The sequence below is a fragment of the Mytilus trossulus genome, chromosome 3 (assembly GCF_036588685.1).
Source record: "Mytilus trossulus isolate FHL-02 chromosome 3, PNRI_Mtr1.1.1.hap1, whole genome shotgun sequence".
NCBI classification, from domain to species: Eukaryota; Metazoa; Mollusca; class Bivalvia; order Mytilida; family Mytilidae; genus Mytilus; species Mytilus trossulus.
In genome coordinates, this window is record NC_086375.1 from 72,697,922 (window position 1) to 72,718,119 (window position 20,198).

The following is a 20,198-nucleotide window of genomic DNA, read 5'->3' on the forward strand; positions in this document are numbered from 1 at the left end:
TAGGCACAATGGGACATTTTCAGCTAATGATTTCTTTTGAGTGGGTGCCAATGAAAATAACAGACTTGCCTTTAAATTTTGTATTATCCTTTATTTATCAATTTCAAAGGCTTAGTTTATAAACTGTTAAATTGGGGGTAAAGACATTTTTGTACCTCAACATAAAAATCAGCATAATAACTATATTTACTCTAAACCTGCAACAACAAAAGGGTTAAAACTTACCTGTAAAATATATTGTTGATTTGTTTACGTATATATGCTCTTAACCCTAAAAATTTCCCATATATCCTATGTAAAAGTGTCTTTAAAAAATCTCTTTCTCGTGGATCTTCAAAGTCAAATAATTCTAAAAGCTGAAATAAAATTAAAAAATATTGAGCTTAACTTCATGTTGCTGTTGGTGATGAATGTACATTGTAGCTGTTTTAATACCTCAGAATTAACCTATCAGTAAGTCTATGTTACTATGCATTAACAATAAATTTTCACATCATTCTGCAATTTTGAGTGAGTTTAGTAAACAATCATTTTTTTTTCCTTTTTAGGTCAATTGGAATATCATGAATATTGCAGATCTGAATATCACTAACATGGTACATGTGGTGCAACTTAACAAAATAAAGTCCCAGACCAAACAACAAATCATTTCACAATTCTGAAGCTGAGACATTATATCACAAATAAAGTCTGAAATGACTGACTGACAATTTAAACCAAAGAATACAACCATGTATAATCAGATTTATAATCAAAATCAACCATGACTTCTACATGCTTAAGCTCACATTATGGCATACAGCTGTTCCTTTGCTTTTGTTATTCGTTTACATGTGTGTACTCTTGTTATTCGTCACATTGTTGTAAATCACCATATACATAATATATATCTTGGCATTGCATAACAAAAATCAACTAGTTATGACATCAAATAAATTTCTAATAATAACCTAAATTTTGTATCACAATAAAGACAATAACTGACCTTAGATACCAAGCATTGTAATCTATCAAAGGTTTTACTACGGGTTCTTAATTTTATTGACTTTTTCAAAGCTGCACAATTTGGTTAATTTTATGAAGTATTGACTAAATTGAAGAGCGACAAATGAGTCTTTAATCATGTGCATAAACCACTAAAAAGTTCAAAGTTCATGCTTACTTGCAACACAAATCTTTGATCAATATATTTCTTCCCTGTATTTGGCTGAAAGTCCGGAGACTCTAAAAACCGCAGAAAAAATTCATACACAAGCTGAAAAATAAAATAGAAAACAAAATGAAATAGTCTGCCATTAAAGATATAGATAATGCATGAAACAGCTTTTAATAGGTTGTTTACACGGCTGATACATGTACACCCAAATTAGATGAAGAAATATAAACTGTTGTGAAGTTTTTGTCAATAACACTTACAACAGAATTATTTCACACATTGACAGTGGCTGTGATAAACAGAATTATTTTTCATTTATCACTGATTATAAGTTTAAAATAAACTTATTTGATTCAGCTTTCTTGTCAGTAGATGATTTTGTTCAAACAATCTGTAAATAATATAAAACAATAAACTGTTTCTGTTGGTACAGATATATTTCTCGCCTGAATGTAATTTTAATAATACAACACAAATGTGGAAATTAGCAATACTTTAACAATCAACATGTATACTACTCTAAATACTCAGTCAATGAACCAAGAAAGAAGAAAGAAGAAAGAGAGGACAATTATTTCTAAGATTTAAGATATACCAATGATAACACAACTGCATACTAAATATAATTGACTTATCAAAGACGGTTCCTCTTAAACTGACGTTTCAAGGTCAATAGACCACAGCGACAATAATCATGGTGGTAGAAAAAGTCTTAGAAAGTTCCTTAATACTTGCAACTCTACAGTGCATTTTACAGTAAACAAACATGAAAGGTTTGCTTCTGTGCATCAGCTTTAATCCTCACATACACAAATTTTAAGTGTGCTTTGGTTTATATTCATTTGTTTTGAATAAACAAAACAAATTTCATGTATGCATTCCTAATAATAGAAATATGTTATAGATTGATTGATCGGTGGATAACGCCACTTCAAGCAGATTGATTGCTCGGTGTTTAATGCCACTTCAAGCACTACTGTATTGTTTCATGGGGTCAGTTTTTATTGGAGGAAACCTGGCCTTGAAGGCATAAAAATCATGCTCGAAACATGAAATCCAGCAATTTGATTGGTTGATTTTCGAGTCCGAGTACAAAAATCATGTTCGAAAGTTTTATGACCGTGAGGCCTGAATGCCAAGAAAGTACCAATGACCTTTGATAGGAAAACTTGACCTTCCTAGTCAATTAAGAATATATGATGTATAGTAAATCAATAAGGCATAATTATGTGGGATATTACATGAATGATTATATAAATTTCAAAACAAAAGTCAATAAAACAGCTTTGAGTTAACAAACAAACAGTCTTCCATGGTAAATAAATGAAACGTAAACAAAAGCTTTGAGTTAACAAACAAAACAGTCTTCCACGGTAAATAAAGAAACGTAAACAAATAAAAAATAAAAACATGTTTTGGTGTAACTGAAAACCTTATGTAAAATATTTATAAGTATAAAACCCAAACCCATCAGATTGCACTTAATAACAATAACAATACAAATATGTAACATTTACAAAATGCTAAACAACAGGACTTTCTTCACATATCCTAAAGTAATAATGAGCTTTGTTTTGAAACTTTATTTTGTATCTGAAATTGATTTCTTGTTTCTTAGTCATTGAGCATATTTTTCTTATTTACCTTCAAATGTTACCATTTAAAACTTTTTTTATTTTCCTGTAAATGTGGCCACAATGCCTCTGATATTTATGTGGCACTGTTGCTTATCTGTAAATGTGGCCATGATGCCTCTTATATTTATGTGGCACTGTTGCTTACCTGTAAATGTGGCGATGATGCCTCATATTTTTGGGTAAATGTTTCTTTCCTATAAATGTGGCCATGATGCCTCTTATATTTTTGGGTTAATGTTGCTTACCTGTAAATGTGGCCATGATGCCTATTATATTTATGTGGCACTGTTGCTTACCTGTAAATGTGGCCATGATGCCTCTTATATTTTTGGGTTAATGTTGCTTACCTGTAAATGTGGCCATGATGCCTCTTATATTTTTGGGTAAATGTTTCTTACCTGTAAATGTGGCCATGATGCCTCTTATATTTTTGGGTAAATGTTTCTTACCTGTAAATGTAGCCATGATGCCTCTTATATTTTTAGGTAAATGTTTCTTACCTGTAAATGTGGCCATGATGCCTCTTATATTTTTGGGTAAATGTTTCTTACCTGTAAATGTAGCCATGATGCCTCTTATATTTTTGGGTAAATGTTTCTTACCTGTAAATGTAGCCATGATGCCTCTTATATTTTTAGGTAAATGTTTCTTACCTGTAAATGTGGCCATGATGCCTCTTATATTTTTGGGTAAATGTTTCTTACCTGTAAATGTGGCCATGATGCCTCTAATGCAGGTTCATCTTCTTCTGGGTCAAACTCTGCACCATGGGGATTTGATGAGGGAGGTAATGTTCTGAATAAATTTACACTAAACTGAAAAGGAAAAGAAAAATCTAACATATACAAATCCTTTTGAGTGATGAGTTCATTCAACTATCAGCATATATAGTGCATCTTCTTTTGAGAATTATAAGTACACACAAGGAGGTTATATGACATCCTTGGTACAAATGCAAACATGTTTGCTTTACTCTGACAATCTATACCTTTTTAGAGACAACACGAACACTGAAAGTAGAGCAAAATTGATTTTATAGTTATTATTCCTGACAGTGATTTTTTTTTTATTATCTGCTAGCAATTATGGTGTAAAATCAATTTAAATCATATCTGACAGACAAAAGCAACCTAAACATATGAACTCAGTTATAATTGTATTGAAATTAAATAACTCAAGTGATATCCAATTCTCTCTTCTTATCAAACTTAAGAAATAAACAATGAGGCCAACCTTAAAAATATGTTTGTTTGCAGTTTTCCGACTGTACCTTCAGACTGAAGGGTCGGTAGGTAGGAAAAATATTTTATTTTATCAGCCAAAATACAGTTTAAACAACTAAGTTTCTTGTGAAGAAAAAAAACATTTTAAAACAACAATCACTGGACATGCTGAAAACCAACATCAAATGAACAGGCATTTTCAGATAAAAAACTTTTTAACCAAAACTTTAACATAGTGTCATCCAATTTAAATAAAATATGGTGTAATTATTAAATACTGGAACACTTATAAACAAGGAATGTCATCATGACTAGAACTGTTTTAAAGAAATATATTCAGACATGTATGCTTCTTGACTAGAATGTTTTCATGAGTAGAGTATTTTCATCAGAAAAATGTATATATTATAGATTTATAAGACAATTATTAAAGAGTGTATTTTTAATAAAAAAAATAACCATTGAATCTTCCTCAATTGAAAAAAAGGCAACTTGAAAAAAAAGTATTAAGACATCCGACTGTTTTCATATTTCTAACAATATTTAATTATATGTGATAAGGTTATATTTTTGCCAGGCTTTAATGAAAACCAAAGAAATCTAAAGTTTGGGGTGAAATCCATAGCACCCCATTAAAAGTAAATGGTCTGTACTGAAATGTTTTTAATGCATAAAAAAAATTGGCAGCATAGCTCCTAAGGACATGTTTTAATTGAATTCACACAGGCCACACAGTTTGGGTATATTTAATATTGTAAGAAAGAGAATAATTGCAATGAGTGGGGCAGCCCCCCTTATCCTAAAGGAGCATACTCATTGCAATCGAAGATAGATTTAATATAGAGAGAGTATATTTATTTTTCAAGCTAACCATTCATTTTCTCTACATCTTTGTGTAGTTAGGGTTGCTTCTTATTGATTTGGCATGATCTATATCCATTAACATTTCAAATGAGCCCTTCCTCCGTACAGGCGTGTTTACAGATATCCATGAAGATTTAAGTCACGGAGGAGTGGTTTCATCTTTGTCGTCTTCACAACGATTTGTAGAAAATATGCCATACTTCAAGCTGCTGTCGAATTATTCAACCACTGAAATTGGTTCCGTAAACTGATAAAGTCAGGCTCCCCAGATTCTGAACCCGAGTTGTTTGAGACAGAATGGTTATCGTGTCAGTTATGAATATCCGCTGCATCATCGTCAATGATATCATCACACATCATTACATGTGCCTGAATCTGTATAAACAGTTTACTAATAAACTTTTTTGTTTGTTATTTGTCTTAAACATGTTAAAATTGACACAAGACAACAGCGTAAAGTACTCCTCCGTGACTTCATGGATACCTGTAAACAATTTCCATGTGCTTTATCATTAAATGGTCACATGAACGCTTGACGGGAAGCTAAGAAAAAACGAACTTGAAATGCGTAATTGACCCAGACTTTAAATCATTTCCGGAAAGGACAGAAAGTTCCGGATCGCGTCAATAGTGGTATTAAAAAAAAATTCTTCAAATTTAAAGCAATAAAATTTTCACAGTCGGGAGGTTTTTCAAGGGTCGGTCGGTAAACTGCAAACAAACAATATTTTAATTTAAGCCTGATTATGTAATTTAAGAAGCATCTGATGAAAGATTAAGGTGATGTCTAGACAGCTGGAAATCAAAATGTGTAATTCACCATTCTGAACAAATGGTCTCCTATGTTGGTTCTGTGGACTATCAAACTTATCTTGGGATTTGAGATACAGACTCTATTTTAAAATTTGAAGGAGAACTGACAAAAAATCTAGGTGTTAAAAGTGGTACAAGAAATTTTATTGGTTATCTATGAAAGATTCCCCTTTTGAAAAAAAGTCCTACGTTTCAGATTTTTCTTCAGTTCTAAAAATGAAGGCAGTAGGATAGTAAAATCAAAGAAATGACTGATTGATGGGTCAAAAACACACTATATTCAATGAGATCCTATGAGACAATAAAAAGATATAACAAGGACAGCGACTGAGGTTTATAATTTACCATATGTATAGCTTCAGGATAGATAGGTTCTGTGATGACACCTCTATTGTGCGATACGAACTCCACCATTTCATTCAGTGCTGCCCTCTTCACTTCTTTCCATTTTAAATCACTAAGAGGGTCTATTACAAAGTCAAATAGAACACAACATTGCCGGATTTTCTGAATGAATAAATCTTCTCTTTCTGCTGGTGTTGAATCTGTAGAGAGAAAAAAGACAATTAATACAGCTATTTATTATTTTGTTAAAAATGTTGAAATGAAATAAGCTATACCTGTCAGAAAGTGGTTCTCACAATTATCAATTTTCACCATTATATTTATTTTTTTGTCCGAAAAATGTGTGAAATGGCAATTATAAATGACACACATCTATCTTAAGTTCTGTATATTGAATGAAGTCATGTAAATTGACCATTTAATTATACACAAATAAACAATGATGGTAGAATGGCTCCCTGAAAGACCTACTCTGTTACCAGTAAACTGTCATGCATGTATGTTACAAAATATCCTACATATATATTTCCTTTTAGCTCTGGCATACAGCTTTTGCATTGTGAAAGGAATTTTGAATGCACAGCTTATCATAAGGTTAGTCAATACGAAAGTAGCAAAGAAAGAACTTAATTATAAGTTCAGAATCTTTGTCATAAAGCTTAAAAGAAAAAAAATGCACTGACAGTATTCACTTCTTATTGGTAAGAGATTTGGACAAAAATGTACTGTGGCAAGTAACTGATTCAGTACTTCAAAACAAACCCACTTATTATGAAGGACTCATCAATGTTCAACACCATGATCACCATAATTTATTTGTTTACTTATAAGAATGACACAATACAACAGATAATTAAAGATCTGTAGTAGGGAAAAAAAAAAATATTTCCTCTTACATACAACTTCCATGCTACCTTTAGATCAATATTATATAATAGTATGTGTATTAAATAAACAATGATGTCATTATGTTCCTTGTGGAGTCAGTTTACGTAGAATTTTATCAATATATTACTTCCGTGAATACTAAAGTTGAGGTTACCCAAGGCATTCCTATTGTTTACAGGTATATCAGGTATATTTCAAGTATATTTCAAGATCTATTTGTTATACATCCCCTTCAAAAGTTATACGAACAATTACATTACATCAAAGAAAAGATGATTGTTTCTGGAGTACTCAAAGACAATTAGACTAATTTACTTTGTATTGGCTTCTTCATTACCTATCTACCCCCTAAAAAATAAAACATAACAGAGCCTTTTTATGTAAAAAAAAATGTTTGAATTTAGAGGAAAAAATATCAATCTACCTTTATACAACCATGAAGTTGAGACTTGGAATTTAAAGATTGACAACTTAACAAAAACTTCATGATTCTGTCACAGCATATCTCATTGTTGAAAACCACAGACATGACAGAGTAAACTGAAGCTGTTTATCTTATCTTTGTTCTTTATATTTATTTATTTTATTCTTTTTACAATCCTGATAGAATTCAAAGCTATCATATCTATCACACAATTTGCTTCTTATCTGAAACCTGTTTTTTTTAGGATGATCTAAGAATTGTCATGTCCTTGTGTGATTTTTACTTTGAACAGCAGTGGTCAAATGATATTTTAAATTCATCAGAAGAATCTTTTCCTAAGTATATATTTTTTGTATTACATTATTTCCTATACATACTTATAATCTATAAGTTAACAGACAAGAAGATTTGGTGGAACCTATAATGGCTCACTAATCAATACAAGCGTTTTTACAAATATTTCCAGTTGATTTGACTCCTTTAAATAAACAATAACAAACATTTGTATTTGGTTCGTTCTACTATATATCTATGTGGATTACATTTAATAAATCCATTTAAATTGAAAAGTAATGATTTTTAAATTGCTACAGCATTATATGATCGTAAGATTTTCTTATATGAGAACCTAAATATATGTCAAGATGTGTGACTAAATATATATACTAGTATATCAATACTAGTTAGCACAAAAGGTATTTATTGATTAAGACATTAGGTAACTTCACAACATGTGGAAAAAAACCAAAGAGCACTATTTTTAATATAGACCTCACCTTATATAATTCACATGCATGAACATAAACAGTTAGATATCAAGGGGGCTGTACAAAAGTCATAGAACTAGAATAAGGGGATTCACGGACCAATGATACCCCATCCCACTTGCAGAAAAAACTTTCCAATGGTAAATGCTAAAACCAAAGTTCAAATTGAAGATCAGAATATGATGAGTCTTTTATAATTCATAACCATGTCTTTAAATGTCTTTTGTCAAACAATTCTCAATTTATCATCTGGCAACCCCAAACAATTTTTTTTTTATGGTAACTAAGGAGCCCGTCTCCTTAACACTAAATTTCAGAACCATCAAAATCAATCTTGGTCAACACTGATGATCCTGTTCTCAAATTTCCAGACACACCATGTGTTACTTTATTATCATTCAAAACCAAAGAAATACCAATTTTTAAGGTAATTAAGCTGCAAAACTTTTTTACCTAGATGGTTATTGAGTAGATTGTTACCCCTGACCTAATTTGACAATGTTTTCATGGGTAACCATATGGTTTATCCCCCTTTCATCTATGTTTTATTTATATATTTCCAGATAAAGATGAAATGGAACTTTCACTCTTCATGTTGGACATTATGTTATACATGTATATGGTACATATATACCAACCTTCCTTTAAAACCTTCAATGGATACTGATCAATTAAGACTATTATAATAGATGAGACATTTAATTAAGAGGTAAATCAATATTGAACTCCACATGGAATTAATTTCCCACAGCATCAGGGCATACTATATATATAGTTAGTTACCCTGTGTCTTATTCCATTATGATAAAAAATAATTACCTGCTAAAAAGTATCAATAGCTTTGCTGTGTGACAGCAATTTAATAAATAGATTTCACACCAAGAAAATTGCTGTCAAACCAATTTTTCCAAGCAGTAATCTTAAGTACACATGTAATCACAAAAAAATAAAGAACATTCTTAAGATTCACACAAAATTGGCCATTTTTTTAATCTGGAGGTTTTTTTTTGGTTTGTTTTTTTTGCCACCACATTAACGTCAAGGTTTTGTTAGTCAATGGATTATACTTTTATCTCACTCTTATCATGAATGATGCTTATAGGATAATCCAGACCAAATAAAAAACTGAACTTTTATTTTCTTTCAAGTTTGGTCACTTAGTAACAGCAAAACACACAGTCACAGAATATAAAATATGTCTATGTATGCTGAGACCTGATATTAGCTTCATCAAGCCCACAGTTAATGACTTTGAGGTAAATTAATAACCAGGGATCATCCAATTATAACATTTGTCCTGACCACAAACCTATTTCAAAACTCTCAATTTCTACCAGCTCTTTCAAAGTTCAGCATTTTTTTAAAGGTTTTTTTCGGACCTCAAGGTAACATAAATCACTTTCAGTTATCCCTGCATGCTGCATAGCATCAGAAAATAAGTAAATATAATTTGCCATTTAAAACTTTTATCCTTATATTTATGTATTTTCATTACGTCACTGGTTTAATGTGAGTAGTCTTCTCCAATGGAACTATTCCTATGAATTTCCAATGAGACTGATATTAATTGTTATAGTTCTGATGTCTGCTTCCTGTTTGTCATTCATTCTGTTTATGATGAGCTATTTTAAGTTTTCTATATGTTGTCTATCTGTTTAGACATTATTGATAGATAGTTATAGATTACAAGTCATTATCTGCATAGAGATTTATGTAGTTCATGTAACACCAGCTTGCAGTGCTCCTATTTAAAATGTCAGGAATTTAAACAGGAAAATTGTTGCAATATATATTTCTTGTTGTTACATATACATGAATGAAGAAGCATTATGTCCTTGGTGTTAAGATACAAATTAAATTTTATAAAATAATAACTACCTAATATGTATATAATATGAACTTTAATATTTCATAAACTTAAAAGTACATTTTTTTTCTTTTCTTTTAAAATTTGTAAATTTCATCTTATACCCTATGACCCTATGACTTAGAAGGTCTATATCTATATATTATATTATAACATGTTACATCATGTATCAAAATTGTTACCACTGCTATTTAATAATGATGATGATGATGACAATACAGTGGCATACAAAGTATTCTTTACTGAAGTGGACAAATAATTTTTAAAAAAATTAAGCTAATGTACAATAAAGGATGCTCAACTCCTTGACTTAATAAAAGTAGTAATATGAATTATAAAAATATTTGAATACACTCTTGCCGAAACTATATAGCCTTTTTGTGCTGAAAAGGCATGAAGCAAACACCAACCAATCAATTCAAATCTAAATAAATGGGGAATGTGTCGATGGGACACAAATGCCCCTCTTGCATATCATGTCAAGTTATAAACGGACATAACTGACAAACGGTCAAAGTGACAGTAATGAAACTTGAGGAAGAAACCTAAAATCCACCTCAGGAAAAAGTTGCATCACTTGAATCAGTTTTTTTAATCAATAAAATAAAATTTTAGACAATGACATGAACAAGACTAAAATGGCAAATCTAATATTCACTGATTATCTTTATAAAAAAAAATCAATTTGAACTTCCCTTAAATTTAGGTCAAATTATAGACATATATGTCACTTTTCCTTGTTATCAGTTATATTAGCATCAAAATGATACCAGTCCGACTACTGGTCCCCCCACTGCAAATTGTCTTACAATATCAGATGTTTATTATATTGAGTCAGCAGTAAGCTCCTAGCTACATGTAAGAGAAATACATGAATCATTAGGCTGTTGATGCAGGAATCAATAAGGTGAGGCATATAATTAAACAACTCGGGGAAAGCAATAAGCCAGATAGGTGGACTAATTATAATAGATTACATAAAGTTATCAGTGTACTAATCATTTGTAATAATAAAGGCGGTTGACATGAAAACATATAGGACTTGAATCTCTTCCGTAAGACACGGGTAGCCACATACATGATCATAAAGCAGTTTCAATAACTTTCAAGAACCATAACTCCTGAACGGTAAAATTGAAAATGGTCATTATTTAATTTGACCTCCATTTTGATGTCAGTAACAACATATTAAAATTTTAAGAACTTTGGTTGAATGTTTTATGAGTAAATGCACAGATAACATTTGGCTGCCGATTATTACAGACCCCCTGCCATACATCCCCAAAACAAAAACCAATATTTTTCTTAGAAAATTCAGTTAAAAATCAGTATACATACAAACATATATTTATATCAAATATGCCAAAAATTTACTAAAATACATTTAAAGAAGAATATCATTGGGATAAGGACAATATTCAGATGTAAATCATGGGTAGAAAAATGGTTCAACACATTAAAGAATGTTTGGTGATTAAAAAAGCCATCTTGAACTGACACTTATTATGGTTAGAAACCAAGTTCAGCACAAAAAGAACTTACAACAGATTTATGGGCAGAAAAGACTTCAGCACTGACAATTGATTGTGGTTAGATAAACTCTTCAGCACATAGAGAACTTATGACTGATTTGTGGGCAGGAATGGCTTCAGCACTGATTCATGGGTAGAAAAGCCTTCAGCACTGACAATTGATTGTGGTTAGATAAACTCTTCAGCACATAGAGAACTTATGACTTATTTGAGGGTAGAAAAGCCTTCAGCACTGATTCATTGGTAGAAAAGCCTTCAGCACTGACAATTGATTGTGGTTAGATAAACTCTATAGCATAAAGAGAACTTATGACCTATTTGAGGGCAGAAAAGCCTTCAGCACTGATTCATAGGTAGAAAAGCCATCTTGAACTGACACTTATTGTGGTTAGAAATAAAACTTCAGCACTGACAATTGATTGTGGTTAGATATACTCTATAGCATAAAGAGAACTTATGACTGATTTGTGGGCAGAAAAGCCTTCAGCACTAATTCATGGGTAGAAAAACCTTCAGCACTGACAATTGATTTGTACGTAGAAATTCAGAAAAAGTCTTTACACATGGACAATTGACAGTGCATTAAATATGCCTTTTGCACAACTAATTTCGTGAACCCGTAGAAAAATGCTTTAACAAGTTTAACCCTACCACATTCTGTATGTTAATATTCAGGAGCCTGTAATTCAGTGGTTGCCGTTTGTTGCTGTATATCATATTTGTATTTTGTTCATTGTTTTTACTTAACTCGAGCAGTTTCTCTGACATTTGTATTGTTTTACATGTTTGTCATCATTGGGCCTATTATAGATGACTATGATTGGTATCAGTAACAAAACATTGACAATTCTGATGATTATGTTAATTGCCAAATGTGCAAGTTTGTTTAGATTAAAGCCTATCAATATTCCAAGTTATCTATACATTGTTAGACTGTTGGTTTTCCTGTTTGAATGGTTTTACACTAGTAATTTTGGGGCCCTTTATAGCTTGTTGTTCGGTGTGAGCCAAGGCTCCGTGTTGAAGGCCATACTTTAACCTATAATGGTTTACTTTTTAAATTGTTATTTGGATGGAGAGTTGTCTCATTGGCACTCACACCACATCTTCATATATCTATTGTGCCCTTTCAGACAACAAGAACCCTTATCTTCTGCCATGAGATTTAATTATAAGCTTAAAAAAGGATTATCCTCAACAACAAGAACATTTGCATGTAAAAAGTCAATTCTTTTTCAAGTGTCTTTTCAAACTGTAATAATGCCCATATAATCAAGAGTGTGAAGATATAAAATAAGTTTTCTCAATTTTTCTTTCATATTCTGTTTACACCGGTGCCCAATCCTTATTAAGTTTACCTACTAAAATGTCCCTTTAAAGATGAATAGCTAGCATTTGAATTAACACTGACATACAACTGAACATGAATGTGAAATATCTAGTGTTCTTTTAAATTAATAGCTTAACTCCATCAATTTATCCTGTGATAAGCAATGGAAAGCCTGCAAACATGTTAACCCAACTAAATTCTTTTTGTGTTTGTCCATGCTGGGGCCTACTATAGCTTTCTTTATATGGTATGGGTTATGCTCATTATTGAAGTCAGTACAGTGACTTATAGTTGTTTATAACACCTTCATCATCTCAGTCTGATGGACAGTTCACTCATTGGCAATCATATCAAATCTCTCAGTCTGTAGTTCTATAAAAATCATGTGATTGCTATCCAAACTTCAATCAAAATCATGTGATTGCTATCCAAACTTCAATCAAAATCATGTGATTGCTGTCCAAACTTCAATCAAAATTAGTAAATAATTACTTTAATAACAGAAATACATGTAACGAGAATGTGTCCATAGTACATGAATGCCCCACTCGCACTATCAATTTCCATGTTCAGTGAACCGTGAAATTGGGGTCAAACCTTTAATTTGGTATTTAAATTAGAAAGATCATATCATGGGGAACATCTGCATTAAGTTTCAAGTTGATTGGACTTCAACTTCATCAACTACCTTGACCAAAAACTACAACCTAAAATGGGACAGACAGTCAAACGAAGGGACAGACAAACAGACAGATGCACAGACCAGAAAACATAATGCCCCTCTACTATCGTAGGTGGGGCATAAAAATATCAGCTTATCCACTGAAACCTATCTGAAAAAAAAGTAACCAGGAAGTTGATCAATTATTGTCAGTGAGGGGGGCTAATCTTGGTGGTAACATGTTAATGATTTTTACAGACCTTCTTATAAATCATAATACTTATAAATGAATTTCTTTAAAACAAACTTTAAAATTTTCATTAAAGTAAATAATATAAGGATGTAACATTTATAAACGTCCACATGGTACACTGTATATATAAATCTTTTTTTGCTTTTTTATTCAATTTATTTGAAAACAACCAACAATGTATTTGCCTAAGAAACAACACCAATACTGGACCTGCTTGCAATAGATTTAGGTTATATGTACAGTATACCAGTACTCTAGCATAACTGATCTGAAATTCCTTTAAACTGATGCCAAGAAATGTTTGACAGTAAATTTCTTGTGCAATGATCAGTGTTGCAAAATTTTAAACTATCAGCTGCTAAATTGCAGACTTAAAATTTGCTTACCCACAACTAAACATTGTCAAGTGTTAGACCAAAATTCAAATCATTCCGGTCGATCCCTTCAATAGGATTGATGAAAATTTTCTGTGTACATAAAGTGTTGTAAAAATTCTTCCTCCATAAAACTCAACATTAAAGCTGCAGATCATACCCTTTCATCAGAAACCAAGAACACTTTAACATATATAGGTTAATTTTGGATGGATGGACAGACAAAGGTTGATCCGTTACTATACCTTTTTCTACCATGGTTGATTCATATAAAATAATTCTATTTTGGATCATGCTTGATGAAAAAAATTCTGATACATGTAACAGGGATTATTGAATACACTGAAGGAAGAGCTATTTCTTATCACCTTGAAATTACTGCTTTTTCAATTATTTTTTGTAAGTTAGAGCCAGATCCTATATATTCATAAGGTTTGATAAAAGACTGGAAACAGTTTTCTTATAAGTATTTTAATGAAAATATCAGTTGTTGTAAGTCATGTAAGTTGTAGCAATTCATTACTTTCTGATAATCTAGGACGGAGTTTATCACACAGAAATTTGGACACTGACAACAATTTCTGGGAGATGTTTGTTTTAAAGTGTCTTAATGCAATATTTTCAGCTAACCCTATGTACCTATCAATGTCTATGGGAAGGAAAGAGAAGGCTTCAAGTCTTTTTAGATTCCTGGAATAATGGCAAGTTGGAAGTACAATAAATGCTTTTGGATATACAATTGACCCTTATGCCGCTATTTTTCTGCCATTTCTGGCTGTCACATGTACAGTCCTTCCTGTCAAATTTACTTCCCAAAAGAGTTTACAAATAAGGTAGATAGTTTAAGTGAGATATTCTCTCACGTCAAGAATCGCAGATTCCCAAATACACATGTATGCTTGTCGCTATTTCGAAATCTTCGTTGGTTCAGAAGTCATACAACACTCACTTTCAAATCGTAGCGTTATATATTTTTAATTATGACATCAATATTTTACTGGAACCTTTGTGGTGTCCAGTAATGGCAGACAAATAGCGATAAGATGTATAGCAATACACCTTATCACTGTATGTCTGCCATTGCCGGATATCACACAGGTTCCTGTAAAATGTTGATGTCATAAAAAATTATCTGACGCTACAATGGAAAAGTGATTTTTGTTGACTTCAAAAGTTCAAGTGACCGGGTCAGCCGGGAAAAGCGATAAGGTGTATAAGGTCAGTGAACACAATTGATTTGCCTGTAGTTGATGCTATATATACCTTTCAGCAATGGTAGTTTTTGCAATTCTCTGTTTTTTGTGACATTAAATCTTGATGAGTTTTGTCTTTTGTCCTTCTTTATGGTTGGTGGTCCAGTGAAATTCAGTTTGTTGATCTGTGCTGGTGGTGGATGTTCTGGTAGTTGAATCTTTGCCGGCTTTTTCTTGTTCTGAAAATCAAATATGTAGATGTTTGTTTACACAAAAATTTACAATGGACGATAATTGAACTATGTGTGATGCATGTTTAGATTTAATGAAAGACAGGAAGAAACAATAATGTCATTATTTACAGTCGCCATGTTGAATTTCCATGTCAATATGGCGGCCATTCTTGGGCATTGACTCCGACAACACTGACGTAAAATATGATTCTCACCTCATTTTCAGCATTTTCAGAATTCTCTTTTGCACTAGCTTTGGAGCTAGGCGTACTTTTCGTGACTGTCTGAAACGAAAAAGATTATAAAGTGTAAACAAAACAAATAAACAATGGTTTGTTTTCTCGTAAACCAATCGAGACGCAAATATCTTTATTTTTACAGAAAAAACGTGAAAAAAGGCGTATGGTACAGGAACATAAATGCATTATGAATCACCCTATGGTACAAACCTTCTCTTTTTTGGGCTTATTCCCCGGCATTTCGAGAAAACTCGTGTCCCCGGGTTAGATTTTAATGATGTATGGATTTTGCTTCGACACACAACAAGCTTAGTGATTGGTAAATTTTTATCACATGGAAAAATCCTATTTTTAGATTTCTATCATGTGCAATTTTACACTTTCAAGTGCGCGAAAATTTAAACAGACTCAAGCACTTTCAAAAAGAATTCGGTCATGTAATTGTTCTTTGCGATCTCAATATTATACCGATTTCATAGTATTGTCGGTAGTTTATTCCAATTAGAGACATATATAAAATGTGAAATCACAAAAATACGGAATTCAGTAGGCTAAATCAGAGACATATACACATATATATATATATGGCCACCGAAAGCACTTTTTTTGAGAGCCCAGGTGGTCGTGTGGTCTAGCGGGACGGCTGCAGTGCAGGCGATTTGGTGTCACGATATCACAGTAGCATGGGTTCGAATCCCGGCGAGGGAAGAACCAAAAATTTGCGAAAGCAAATTTACAGATCTAACATTGTTGGGTTGATGTTTAGACGAGTTGTATATATATATATATATATATGTCTCTGGCTAAATTATTATAGGTCAAAGTACAGTCTTCAACATAGAGCCTTGGCTCACAACGAACAGCAAGCTATTCAGGGCCCCAAAACGACATCTGTAATGGCGTAGCTGAGTCATTTTTACGTGTACGCCCGAACCTTGGCGAGGGATATGACGGGTTCTAACCGCTCAATGTTAAAGCACCTGCTGGTATAGTGGGGTTGAAAGGGAAAGCTATCGAGAATGAACCATAATAATTCCTGTCAGTTAAAAAATCATTGATAGCAACATACTTTTGAATCTAAATGGTTTATTTGTTTTGGTTAAATTTTGTAATATGTTATCTTATTCATCGTGTTAATCTGGAAGCTAGCCTAATGGTCATTGGTTTTAGAGAAAACGTCCAAACCAATAGTACTTTTAAATAAGTTTAAAGGGTGCCGTGAGTGAGCATACAATCGACAAAAGCATCTTTTAAAGAACACTGAAAAAAATATTTCTAAGAGGAGCAATATAAAAAACAAATGGAACACCTAGTATTTCTTGCCATAAAAAGTGAATCAATTTGTCATTTAAAAAAAAATCAAAAATCAAAATCTATGAAGGTTTTATAAATTGAGCATGTAAAACAATTAATTGCGTAAAGAAGAGTCCGGCTATCTGTCTATCAGAAAAGAACAGAAAAATGAACGAAAACAAATGCTTTCAAAATTTTAGCTTTAGACGCCGGTTAGTCATAGAAAAAGCTTCTTTGGCATTTTCATAAAATTCGATGACCGTACGACAAGTAGTTAATGTAATTGAGAAATAAGAAAATGTAAGCCCAAACTGCGACCACTTATTAATTGCAAAAAGAAATACAGTCAAGTTGTCCTTAAAATGCGGGAAAATTAAAGGTATAATTGCATTATTATATTGCTCTGAAAACTCTTTTGATCATAAACAGTTTCTGTCCAACTTGCGTAAAATTTCACGGAGAGTCATTCAAAAGACTTCAATCCACATTCGGAACCTAAATATTGACGCCGCTTTGTCTCGCTTTTGGGACATAAATCACAGGCTCGACAAAAATATAAACATCATAACGAATCTGAGCAGATAGTGAATTGCTTTAAATATAATAAAAGTACGTAGAATTCATAGTTTATTCAGACGTTTACAAAAGATTCGAATAAATATATTAGATGATCTATTTGAGTAAATTTAGTCCCTTTTTATTCAAAATTACAATCCATTGAAAAAAGAAGCACAAGGCTGATGTGCTTTTGACCAGTATTTCTTATTCTATGTCGATTATTTGTTTTATTTGCAAAATTGAAGTGTACGCCCGGGCGTTTTGACGTAAACGTAGCTACGCGCATAAAGCCATTCAAACGGCAGTGGCATCGACCCAGTGGTTGTAAATAAACTCATCATAGATACTAGGGTTAAATTTTGTATATACGCCAGATGTATAAATTTCCGTAATTAAGGTTTTAGAGGGGGCAAGGGGTTTAACTGTTATGCTGTTATGGGGCAATTTAATTCTTTGTTATCTGTTATTTTGAAAATATATTTGCTGTTAGCTGTTATTGTCTTATTCTTTGTTAGCTTTTATTGGGCTTTTAGTTTTTTTGTTATCTGTTATTGTGATAATGTATTTGCTGTTAACTGTTATTGAAAATTGGAATGTTAGCATTTTTTTTTGACAGTCAATATTCGGTATAAATTGAAGATCATTGGACATTGGGGTTTACCACTACTAATATGTTTGTCCCGTATTCAGAGAAGGATTCCATTAACATATACCCATCACAGAAGTGAGGTCCAGGACATTTCAAGTATATCTTATGATTATCCTTTGTAATAAATTCCATTTTTTTATGAATGTGTATTTAGAATTATCTTAATTTTTTGTATGAGAATAATGTTCCTTGTTTCCCGTACGAACATATTAAATTAAAAATAATTCTTAATATGACAAAAAGGAAAACATATTGCCAGGAATATCTGACAAGGATCTCAATTAAGGACTAGGTCCTAACAACCAGTTAACCATTTATATAATATGGTACATAGACTCAGCTCTGTGATTCTTTTCAAAGCAGAACCAAATGCATTGTACAATGAAAGTACCAACCATGCACTTGGGTCCGAAACTGCACATGACTCATTACAAACAAAGATTTATTTCGTTATAAGCCATTGTTACCCTACTAAACTATGTATTCTACTTACTAATACAATTGGTACAATCAAAAACCTGATAAAAAATTGTTCAAATAAGGCCTTTGAAAATAGTGGAATAAATTGCTTTTGGAGTGTCAAAATTCGTTCGAAGTACTTGACAAATTGCATGCTTATAATTGGTGCTTTTTTTCCCTACCCTATATACCACTTTGCCTCATAGTCTTATTAAGAAAAATTCACACACCTCATTAAATGGTCATTTAGAAAAAGTCAGAGTATTCAAACTCTTTGAGGTCATTTTTTTTTAGTAGCAACAAAGGGAGCTTCAGTCAAAATATATAAAAAAAAATACACCAACGTTTCATGAGAACTGCTGAAAGCATTTTTGAGTTATTTTTGAAAACTAGAAAATACCACCTTTTTCTAATGAATAAAATCCCTTAACTCAATAATATAAAATCGAAAATTAATAAAAATCGAGAGGAAGTTTACAACATTTTTTTTATAAATATTTCAGCAAAGTTTCATGAGAACTGCTGAAAACATGTTTGTGTCAATGGCTGAAAACTGGAAAATCACCTCTTTTTAATTAATAAAACCCGTCAACTCGGAAACGTTAAATCTAAAATTTATAAAAATTGAAAGTGACCATATGTTAAAAGATACAAACAATTCACCAAAAGTCCTTGCTTTGTGAAATCATTTTTGAGAAATGATCCGAAAACAGTGAGTGAAACAAAACATAACCCAGGAACTTGAAATCTAAAATTTATAAAAAAAAAAAAGAAAAAAAAGGAGCTCACGTCAATAGATATAAACAATTTCCCAAATTTTAATGCAAATTGGTTAAAGAGTTTTTGAGTTAATGTCCGACATGTAGACAACAGACGTAAACAAGTGTATAAAATATATCATAATATATTGAGTAGTAATTTAAACACATTCTAGATACATAAATTAATATTAAAAACATAGTCATAGAAAATGGAATGCATTACAAAGGATTATTTCCGTAATAAAAAATACTGATTTGTCAAAGACCGAATTATTTTAATAATTCATTTACATTTATCTGTGTTTGTCCATTTTAATTCCTTGTTATCTGTTATAAGCCAAATCAATTTGCTGTTTTGCTGTTATTGGGACCCACCTTGCCCCCTTTTTATTTTTGAGTTTTTGACAAAATTGCACAGGCACTTGTCTCAGAAAAAAAAAATCCTATACACCTTAATATTAAGGTATACAGGATTTTTTTTCTGAGACAAGTGCTTGTGCAAAATTGTTTGGAATTTGTCCAACAAAATTTGCATGCAGTATCGCAATAATATGTTTTGTCCTCTCAAATGTCAAATACTGTTTTTGAATCATATATTTTCTCGTTTTCAAAGAAAACACGTTAAATTTGTATCTAAAATAACAGCCAACGTTAAGTTTGAAAGTTTTACTTGGGGATG

General features: G+C 31.8%; 1 protein-coding gene across 9 annotated transcripts in view; it reads right to left on the reverse strand.

Annotated features, from left to right (window-relative positions):
* LOC134712334 (serine/threonine-protein phosphatase 2A 56 kDa regulatory subunit gamma isoform-like) overlaps positions 1 to 16,121 on the reverse strand; it is a 34,764-nt gene extending 18,643 nt beyond the window's left edge. For all 9 annotated transcript variants that reach the window (XM_063573782.1, XM_063573786.1, XM_063573785.1 and 6 more), the window contains exons 1-7: positions 16,010 to 16,121; positions 15,776 to 15,844; positions 15,398 to 15,566; positions 6,039 to 6,238; positions 3,498 to 3,608; positions 1,163 to 1,255; positions 226 to 356 (exon numbers count right to left, since the gene is read on the reverse strand). In XM_063573782.1, coding sequence (XP_063429852.1) covers positions 226 to 356; positions 1,163 to 1,255; positions 3,498 to 3,608; positions 6,039 to 6,238; positions 15,398 to 15,566; positions 15,776 to 15,844; positions 16,010 to 16,039 — 803 coding nt within the window. In that variant the 5' untranslated portion in view covers positions 16,040 to 16,121. The remainder of the gene's footprint in view (positions 1 to 225; positions 357 to 1,162; positions 1,256 to 3,497; positions 3,609 to 6,038; positions 6,239 to 15,397; positions 15,567 to 15,775; positions 15,845 to 16,009) is intronic.
* Positions 16,122 to 20,198: the final 4,077 nt, after the last annotated feature.